We start from the raw sequence: 10,451 nt of genomic DNA on the forward strand, positions 1-10,451 counted from the left end.
TTACCATCTGGGTGGGCAAATTCTAGATGTGATTTTTTAAATTCCTTTACATCCCTAGATTATGTTTTGATATGATATACCTTTTGGTTTGGCAGCTTTTGGTTTGGTTTGGCAGTATAATATCTAAGTTTAACCCTTTAAGTTGAATTACTGAAATAAATGAACTTTTGCACGATATTCTAATTTGTTGAGTTGCACCTGTAAAAGAAGACAACATGCTTCCTCTTTCCAATACTAATGAAAGGCACTGTAACTACACAGTGCCACTGTAATGTCAAAACATGAGCATGGGTCATGAACGATGTGTCTTTAATGTATTTACAAAAGACAAATACATAGGCGGATCTAACTTCATTGTGGGATTTATTTGTAAGCAATATTTACAGCAGCACCAAATCAATATATGTATATGAAACAGAATAAACACATTCCAGACAGACAGTAAGGTTTGAAGATGAGGCGGCTGTGGCTCAGGAACTAGAGCTGGCGTCAGATGATCGCATGATCGGCAGTTCGGCGGTTCGAACCCCGGCTGGCCACGTGTCAAGGTGCCCTTGAGCAAGACACTGAACCCCTAATTGCTCCAGGGTCGCCGTCTATGGCCGACCCCTGGCCTAGAGCATAAAATACCAAATCCCAACAATTGATTGACAAGTTGATCGCGTGGCAATTAAACAATTATTATTATTATTATTATTATTATTATTAAATATGACATGGAATGATCCAACTAATGTGTATGTGAGATGAGGTGCTTCTTCCTTCTTCCTGACTGAATATTGTGTTCAGGTGAACTTCCTGCTGAGCTAGGCTAGCTAGGCTACTGCCTTCTACCTGCAACAATGCTAGGGACATACAGGATATTGTGTTTCTTTTCAGTTGAAATACATGGAACATACATGGAACAACTTACAGAAAATACACGAACAATAATTAACAAAAACAAGTTAGAAAAGTTAGTATAATAAATAATAATAAAAAGTTTCAGTGTAAAACCTTGTTAGGTTATGGCTTGGTCAAGACATGTATCATGTGCAGTAGAAATCTTCAAGTGCAAAATTCCACCAAATAATATTGAGACTTTATAAAAACGTAAGGCCCCAAGGTGACTGTAATATACATAATATACTGTAATATACATAATATACTGTAATATACATACTACTGATCTCCAGAAGAGTCTGATCCAACATGTCCTCATGCTGGGGTTCTCTCCTTCAGTGGCAGAGAGCTTCTCTGTTAATACGCCATTAAACATGTTACAAGCATGAGGGATTATAACCAGCATGTAGCTTGTAGCATGCAGACCATTTCTATAAGCCTTGACCACAGTGGGTTAAAACATACATTGTGAAACCATTTTTAACCAAGGGGACCTACCAAGTGTGCTAAATATTGAATACACGCTATTGTTATAACAGAGGGCTTAGCTGGGCTAAACAGGTGGTCCCTAAACCCCATTAACCACAATCAGTGGCCATTATTAATATTTACAATGCACACATACTGCAAGTTCATAACTTTCTTGGCCAGTTTCACTGACCCAGTTTAGGCCTTCATAACCTTTTACTATGATCGTTACTATGATCCATGTTCATTAATATATATATATATATATATATATATATATATATATATTAACACGGGGTCAGTCTGTATTCATGAAATCACACTTAGATTTGATTCAGGCCTTCTCCTAAGGGTCAGTGAAACACGCCCTTTTACGTGTTATGTGAGCGTGCGTTTACTTAAGTGAACATGCATTTCATTATGTGAACATGCATTCCTCTAATCCACTGCAACTACAGTCAAATTGACCTCCTTTATAAAATATAATTCATTCATTCATTCATTAATTCAACATCCCCCCCCTTCCCGCCCTCAATTCTTAATCATTTCTGTCAGAGTGGCACAATGACCTGAATTTCCCATCACAGCGTCAGACTAATGTCTAGGGTCAAAGCTAAACACACTGCATCTTGGTTCCTGGTTCAGTCCTCGTTCAAGGCTACTCTCAGCTCGTTGGAAAGGAGGCGGTTCCTGTCTAGCTGCTTGTAAAGGTGGTCTGGACAGTCAAGAGGGCAGATTAGGAGGAAAACAGAGAAGGAAACAAGAAAGGTTAGTTAGTTAGTTAGTCCAGGGAAGTGTTGTGTATTGTAGTGTTGCACAACAGCTGATATTCCTCCCTCACACAGTATGTGATTGGTCACATTCTATGTGGCAGCGAAATTAACTAACCCCCCACATCTCCATTTGGCAACGGTGTGGAGTTACTGCCTGATACAGTTACAGGACCTTATGTGGCACTGACTGCGCCTGTAGGTGGAGCACTTCACACTTCATACTGTAGGTGGCGCCCAAGAGCACTGAAAACTGGGGCTGGAGAACCCAGGGTTGAATAGGCCTTGGTTGAAGGACGGCCTGACCTGGCCATGTTGGCAGTTGTTTTACATTTAAATGTTCTCCAATTGTAAATTATTTTCTGGACAGTGGAATGGCTGAGTTCTAATTGTTTGGGGATCTTTTTAAATCCCTTCCCAGACTCGTACGCATCTACAACCTCCTTTCTGACGGCCTCAGAGAGCTCTTTTGATCTCACCATGGTGACACCACTCACTTCAACAATCTAGAGAGCATAGTCATACCAAACTAATGTCAGAGGTTTAAATAAGACAGGCTTCTCCAAAATCCTCTCTAACAATGTCCTAATCATTTGCACCTGATGTGGGGCACTTGATTCTAATTTTAGGCATTTTAAGTAGTAATAAATGTGGGGGTGTCCTAAGTTGTTTTTTCTTTCAGTTTTATGTATTTACTTATATTACTCTCAATATTGTTCAGATGAAGATCATGTGTCCATATGTTGAAATATGTTGAAAAAGACAAAGGTTTTCATGGGGTGTCCTATCTGTTTCACATGACTGTATACATTGGCCCGTAGGTCATTTATATGTCTGACAGGGAGACGCTGGAACCAGCAGGCAAAGGGAAATGACAGAACTCTCTCAATGAAGGCTGTGTAGAAGTGTCCCGATATGTTTGTGAATATTGAATGAATGAGGAAATATGAATGAGGGCAGTTGTAGCTGGTGTGGCTGGTTTGGCACATGGAAGGTTGTGGAAGGTTGTGGATCGATCCACGTTTGGGTTCAGCTACGCTACCCTGCCGTTCGCTACAATATATTCTTCACCATTACTGTCAGATAATGTTTAGTAGTGTTCAGTGTACTGAAGTCCAACGAAAACAGAGAAGCAAATAGACTAGGTGTGGAGTGTAAGATTACTTGAATAGTAAGCACTTGTATTGCTGCTACTGAGTCCAATACCAAGCTAGTCTACATTGAGATGGCACAACATATCAGCCAATGACCATGTGCAAAGATTACTTCCGTAGTCAACTGAGGCAGGTTAGATGAGGAGAGAAGATGTGTGTCAGAGACTAAGCAGGTTAAGGAATCCTACAACTAACACCTAAATAAGACTCCCATGACTTCGCCACACCAGTGGGGGCTTTCTAACTTCCTCCCTACAGTACTACCACTACCACATACAGTACTAGCTAAGCTAAACTAACTAGCTTTGAGTGTCTAGAAAAGCGCTATATAAGTCTAATTTATTATTATTAGTAGTAGTAGTTGTAGTAGTACTACCACTACCACATACATCACCATGCCGACCACAATTCTTCCCAGAACAAAAATAAACATGGGATTGTGATTTGGAATTTTGGGGATTTTATTCAAGCTACTTGAACAATAAATAATTAAACAAAGAACTCAAATGACATGAACAAGAAATGAAGACAGGGGAGAGGAGAGGCGGCGAACATTGACATAGACGCGTGAACGTTTATTTTCCAAGAGAGCAAAATTACTCCAAGTTGTTCTGTACAAGAGATGGGTTATGTGATGGCAGCAGCACAGGCCCGACGCGCGGTGCCGTGGTAAAGAGACGCATAGACAGAAAGGACAGGAGGTTGTCGGGCCGTGCTGCACGGGAGGCAGATGCTGCTCAACCAGCGGTAGGCGTCTATGGCGTGGAGATAGAACCCATTTATCTGGGGGGGAGAGAAGGGGAGAAACAGAACGTGTTGGAGGGAGGAGAGGAAGGTGACTAGCATGCAGCACGCATGAAATAATAAACCACCGCAAACAGGGAAGAGGGGAAGAGCCCAAAGAGAGTCAAAAAGTGTGTGAAAAAGTGTTGAGTTTGAAGATAGATAAATAAGAAGAAATAATTATCTCTGTGGCTATATATACATGTATGTGATAAGGCGAAGTGATATGTGTCGTTGTAGAATTCAACGACCTGTGAAACTAAAAACTACAATGACCAGAACCATGTGCTGTGGGTTAGTAGTTAGATACGGTATATCAGTAGGAGTTTTAGTGAATGTTTTTCTTTGGGGGGGGGGGGTGTTTTAGTGATGAGTGATTCCCTTATGTGGTGACAGAGCACTGCACTGAGACATGCCATGAGAGATAGTTGTAGTGAAATGAGTCGGGTGAGGGGGAGGGGGAGGGGGGGGGGGAGGGGAAGGGTGAGGGGGGGGGAGACACATGCAGACACATGCGGGTGATAAATTACATGGAGGTCATGTCGTTGAGGGCGTGGTCCAGCTCCTCGCTGATGGCCTTGTACTTCAGTTTCTGGGCGTACAACTCATCTAGAGTGTGCGGGTAGTCACAGGGCAACAGGAGAGGTGGAGAGGTGGACGAGGGGTGGAGAGGAAGAGGATGGTGTGATAGTGGAGGGAGAGACAGAGGGTAGAGCAGAGAAGGAGGAGGAGGAGGAGGAGGGGAAGTATGGATAAATAATAAACAGGTCAGAGAACAGAAATGAACAAAGGAAAAACAGAATGAATGTCAAACGAAAGAAAAGAGGGGGGTAAAACTACGGGCTGGGCCACCGGTACTGATGACGTGTCCAATTCCTCACACCCAGCAGGAAATGACATCACAAGCTCCGCCTCTAACAGAACTCCTTCATGAAGGTTCTTCCCTCTAACACAGCGACCAGTCTCACTCCCTAACAGAACTCCTTCATGAAGGTGACACTCCCTCTAACACAGCTACCAGTCTCACTCCCTTAACAGCAGCGTGTGAAATGTATTTCATCCACCGTAAACACTTTTACTGAAGGTCTCTATGGACATGGTGCACTTAATATAGTTGGTCAAGGGCACATCTGACTGTGCAGATATTTGTCATGGAAGAAATATCTGCCCTAGCCTGCTGTTTTACTAAGTAAATCACCCCATACCACAGAGGAGGTAAAGGGAGAGGTCGGACTTGACTTTGTACCAGAAATGATGTCTTTGTTAGGATAATGAACCGAGAAACAATGTTTGTTTCAATAGGACCTATAAAAGTAAAGAGTAGTGTTTGTGCTAATTTACACATCAAACATACTATTTTACCATTATACCTCACGTCTTTGCAGAGAGAGCTCTCTCACTCTCGTTCCACCTATGTGTGTTCACAATAATATAGAATGAAGTGAAGAAGAAGAAAAAAAACATACCCTCAAGATCATCAATGGTCTTCTCAAGCTTGGCGACGGATCTCTCAGCGAACTCAGCACGGGTCTCAGCCTGGGTGGTACAAGAGGCAGACATGATAAGTTCCATAATCATCCCATAAGAACTCTCCCACCCCCAAGATATCCAAGACCCAGTGGGCTAGAAGGTACCAAGCTGAAGGGAACTCACCTCCTTGAGTTTGTCTGTGAGGACCTTGATCTCCTCCTCGTACTTGTCCTCCTTCTGTGAGTACTGTAGTGGACAAAGGCGAACTCACGTTAGACACCGACGATTAGCAAGTCTTAGCAGATAACGAGGTGAGCGAACCCCCTAACTACGTCCTCATGTAGCAAGACGAGACACCCACCTTCTCTGCCTGGGCTTCCAGAGACTTCAAGGTGTTTGTGACAGTCTTCAACTCTTCCTCAAGCTCAGCGCATTTACTGGTGTTTTAGATATGGGAGGAAGGACAGAGGGAGGACAGATGATGGAGGAGGGACAGAGGAAGGAAGAGAAAAAACAAGTAAGTAACAGTTAAAACAGTAAGTAACGGTTTAAAAAAACTTTTCATTTTTACAAAGTGTTGTGCAGTTTCTAGGTCGTACCCCTCGTTGAGCTCAGCGCGCTCCTCTGTACGTTCCAGATCACTCTCAATGATCACCAGCTTACGTGCCACCTGGAGGTACAGCACACAAGTATTAGTTTAGTTCACAACAACATCAAACAGAACAACACACCCCAAACACTGTAGATACACATACAGTACCTGTCAAAAGTTTGGACAGACTTTCCAAACACTGGGGAAGTGTGTCCAAACATTTGACTGGTACTGTATGCCATACAGTGTCAAACAAATAGGTGTACAAGTACAGCAACACGTCATATAGAGCAGTGTTGGTATTGATCAGAGGAGTGGTGAGGGTAATGGAGTCTGGTGATGTGAGGTAATATGATCTCTCTCTCTCTGGAAGAAGACTCGCCTCCTCGTATTTGCGGTCAGCCTCCTCAGCGATGTGCTTGGCTTCCTTCAGCTGGATCTCCTGCATCTCCATCTTCTCCTCATCCTTGGACGCCCTGTTCTCAATAACCTTCATGCCTCTGTAGGAGGGTTAGAGAGAGGGGGGGGGGGTACATATTGTATGTCAGGACACGGCTGTGCTGCAGCACCAACAATGAGAGTAATAACGAACAGGTTTGACACTGAAGACTTGTATGGTACGCAACAAAGAGAGAGATGGAGGGATTCACTGATATGTCACATAACACTGAGAATGGAATAATAATAATAATAATAATAATAATAATAACTTGAATTTATATAGTGCCTTTCAGGGGACACAAGGTCGCTTTACAGAGATACAGGAAAATAACAAAAACAGTCAGACAAACAGAAACAACAACAGGGCTAGGGGCCGAAGGCGGGACTTGAGGGCCGTTTTAAAGGATGACGTCATGGCGGCCTACCTCTCACTCTCATCTGCAGCCTTCTCTGCCTCCTCCAGCTTGGTAAGAGCTGTCGCCAGACGCTCCTGGGCGCGATCCAACTCCTCCTCAACGAGCTGGATACGTCTGTTCAGGGAAGCGACATCAGCCTCAGCCTAAGGGAGCACAACAGGAGAGAGACGGGAGTCAACACACACCACAGACACTCACACACAGTGCACGACACACAGGTCACATCAGGTAGCTGGGGGAGATTTAGGTTGGGATAGATGTAGGTAGGTGGTATCATTTTTTGGGACCGTTTGTTTGTAAATAATGTGTTATGGGGGGGTAGGGGAGGCTGACAAGATTACTGACAAAGATGTATGTGTTTCCTAAGAGATGTCATAGCCTACAGTAGATAAAAGGCGGATGAAACGAAATCTAGGCATTTGAACAGAAGAGGCAGTGTGACCAAAACGCACAAAAATCTCCCTATGATCTAGCAGCCTAATTGTGTGTTTATTTTGGTCCAATAATATTATGCGTATTATTATCGCATGACGACAAAACGGATTGATTTATTTTAGGGTAAAAAAAAACATCCACATTATGTCTATCGTTCCCAACTACCGAGCTTGTTCATCAGATTTGTACTAATTAATACTGTCGGAAGCCTGATTGCGCTTACTGATTCCCTGGCATCCCTCTCCAGCCCCACGTCTCTCTGCAGCCTCTCCGCATACTCCTCTGCGCCCTCCGCCTCCTCTTGCAACGATTTGATTTTCCTTTTCACAGCTTCCAGCGACGTTAACCCGGCCATTGTTTAATGTTTACACCCTATGTCCTTTACTACGCCTTGTTGTTTTAACAGGACAGGTCTCAGGGCAGTAACGCGCCTCTGGGATGATCTGATCCCAGCCCTGTTCTTACTGGGGAAGGTGCGACGTGTGCGTTAAAACACCGGAAGTAACTCATTTGGCTGGTAACTGATTGCGCGTCATTTGTAGACCTAATTAATTCATTATTTAAATAATGTACTCCCTTATAATAGGGCTGGGGTTAGAATATACATTTAAATTATTTGAAAATATATATATAGTTTAGGTGAGGGAAAAATAGTCTGTTACAGAGGGCCTAAAATGCTGATTTACCCACCGTTGACAAATATAGACATATAAATGTAGTATACAATTATTATTATTATTATTATTATTATTATGGCGCAAAGCGTTATTGTAATTGTTAGTTCTATTGTTCAGTCCTGTTATGTTTCATAAATGGTCATGACAGGTAGGCCTAGAGGACCAGACCACACCCTTACAACTATATTGACGCCAGGATTCCAGAAGGGGGCGCTATAGCAACACGTTGACTTTTTCAACTTCAACTTTTTTCAACTCAGCCTTAACTCTGAATAAGAATAAGAATAATAAAATACTACTACTACTACTACTACTAATAATAATAATAATAATAATAACAATAAGACTAGTAGTAGTAGTAGTAGTAGTAGTAGTAGTAGTAGTAATAATAATAATAATAATAATAATAATAATAATAATAACAATAACATTATTGTTGCTTATTATTATTGTTGTTGTTGTTGTTGTTATTATTATTCATATTATTGTTATTATTATTAACATCACTGTATTTGAGTAACTTGAAATTATTAGTGGCCCCATTAATATTGTGTAAAATAAATCGATTGACTGTAGCATAATCGTTTGGAAAAATGTGCACTAGAATTCACACCTTCAAAGTCAACCTGTCCAACTGTAAATCAAATCCATTCAAATATTTAACTGAAATCCTAGACGGCTCTTCAGACGCCAGTGAGTTTTAACTTCTCCATATAAAGCACGCGGCTAAATTTAACCATCCAGATCACTTGCATCTTCAAGGATGGCACACTGCGCAGTTTTGTGGTCACATCTTGCCACCCTCAGTCCTCTATTTAGCTTTCAGCCACACATTGGGATATCCAATGTGATAAAAACGAAAATGAAATGCCTAAGCCATTATGCCTAGGCCCTAATGGCTGTAGGCTATACGAATGAAATAATATTGCTAGGTATTTGTTGCCCTTATTATTAATCTTGTGGTTAAATGTTAAGAAACGATGTCATAGGCCTCTGTCACCTACACCTCAACAGGGGCCGAGGTCGGAGCGGTCTTAGACACCACCCTAAACTTACATCTGTGGCTTTCTTCTCTGCGAGCTCCAACTTCTCCTGGGCGTCCTTAAGGGACTCGGAGAACTTGTCGAGCTCATCCTCTGTTCCCTTGAGTTTCTTCTGCAGAGCCACCAGGTCATCCTCAAGCTGGTTGTCGTAGAGGGAAATCAGTCAATTGGAGTGTGGCAGACAGGTAGACAGACAGACAGAGAGAGAGAGACAGACAGACAGACAGACAGACAGACAGACAGACAGAGAGACAGAGACAGAGGGGAAGAAATGGGTTTAGTAAAGAGTTATGCAGCAGTTACTTAAACTTTAAAGGGCCGGTTTCAGAGACAAGGCTTAAGCCTAGTCCTGGACTAAATCACACTTTCAATGTAAAATCTCCATTGAAGATGTTTTTTAGTCTAGGATTAGGCTTAAGCCTTGTCTGTGAAACCGGCCCAAAATGTTTTAAATGTTTTTTTTTAAAGTTTAAAAAGTTTAAAATCTTGGAAATTGAATGCACTTATTTATTTTACATCTTGGAATGTTTCTCTGTCTCTTTGTTTTAATCTAGCACAATATGTGCATATGAATGAGTGTCATAATAGTCTAGCATGTGCTATCAACACTTTGCAGTTTGTAAATACATCCATAGTATTATCAAAGAATAATCATTAACAACATAGTATCAATAATGTCGTGTAATTTAATTGGCCGAACTAGATTGAATTGGCCAAACAGTAAAATTGCTATAACATCCAAGGAGTCCAAGAATAAAACGAGGTCACTCCCAAAAAACCAATGTATTCCCAAATACGATTAAATAAATAAATAAATAGATTTCTATCAATGCTCAAACTCTTGGTCCTCTGAGAAATAACAATCCAGTAGGAGAGGAAGCTCCAGAGACTTGATGCTCAATGCCCCCTAATCCTACAGGCGCACTGAGCCATGGGCGGTCAGCCGTGCGCAATAAGACCGACGCCGGTGTCCCTATCGGTGCCGACCTGTTTGCTCCTGTCCTCAGCCGCCTTCTTGTCTCCCTCGGCTCCCTCGGCTCTGTCCAAGGCGTTCTCCTTGTCCAACTTCAGCATCTGCATCTTCTTCTTGATGGCGTCCATGGCTGTTTATTTGTTGGGTGGCTTTGACCAACTTGTGAGAAAAGAAGGGAACTGGATGGAGATGCGTCTGAACCACACTGAATACCAAGCTGGAGTGCGGACTCGCCTCGGCTGTAGGCAGTCAAATATGTACTTTCGGAGTGGGCTACTGGATCCGTTTGGACACCTAATACTTTTTTGGCAACGAGCCCAGCTGCTTTTCCCTCTACCAGCCCCAGT

At 42.3% G+C, this 10,451-nt stretch overlaps 1 protein-coding gene across 3 annotated transcripts; it reads right to left on the reverse strand.

The window, feature by feature from the left end:
- Nucleotides 1-4,583: 4,583 nt before the first annotated feature.
- On the reverse strand, nucleotides 4,584-10,232 carry tpma (alpha-tropomyosin; the record flags this gene model as incomplete). Of its 3 annotated transcripts, XM_080527904.1 has the most annotated exons (9): nucleotides 4,584-4,666; nucleotides 5,524-5,593; nucleotides 5,711-5,773; nucleotides 5,889-5,964; nucleotides 6,127-6,197; nucleotides 6,502-6,619; nucleotides 6,986-7,119; nucleotides 9,145-9,270; nucleotides 10,119-10,232. In XM_080527904.1, 9 exons carry the CDS (start codon nucleotides 10,230-10,232, stop codon nucleotides 4,584-4,586), a joined length of 855 nt encoding a protein of 284 aa, XP_080384030.1. The 3 variants fall into 3 exon arrangements, with proteins under 3 accessions (XP_080384030.1, XP_080384032.1, XP_080384031.1); XM_080527906.1 differs by lacking the exon at nucleotides 6,986-7,119 and having other exon boundaries at nucleotides 9,134-9,270; XM_080527905.1 differs by lacking the exons at nucleotides 9,145-9,270; nucleotides 10,119-10,232 and adding an exon at nucleotides 7,635-7,766.
- Nucleotides 10,233-10,451: the final 219 nt, after the last annotated feature.

This window comes from Nansenia antarctica (assembly GCF_963989245.1).
Source record: "Nansenia antarctica genome assembly, chromosome: 4".
NCBI classification, from domain to species: domain Eukaryota; kingdom Metazoa; phylum Chordata; class Actinopteri; order Argentiniformes; family Microstomatidae; genus Nansenia; species Nansenia antarctica.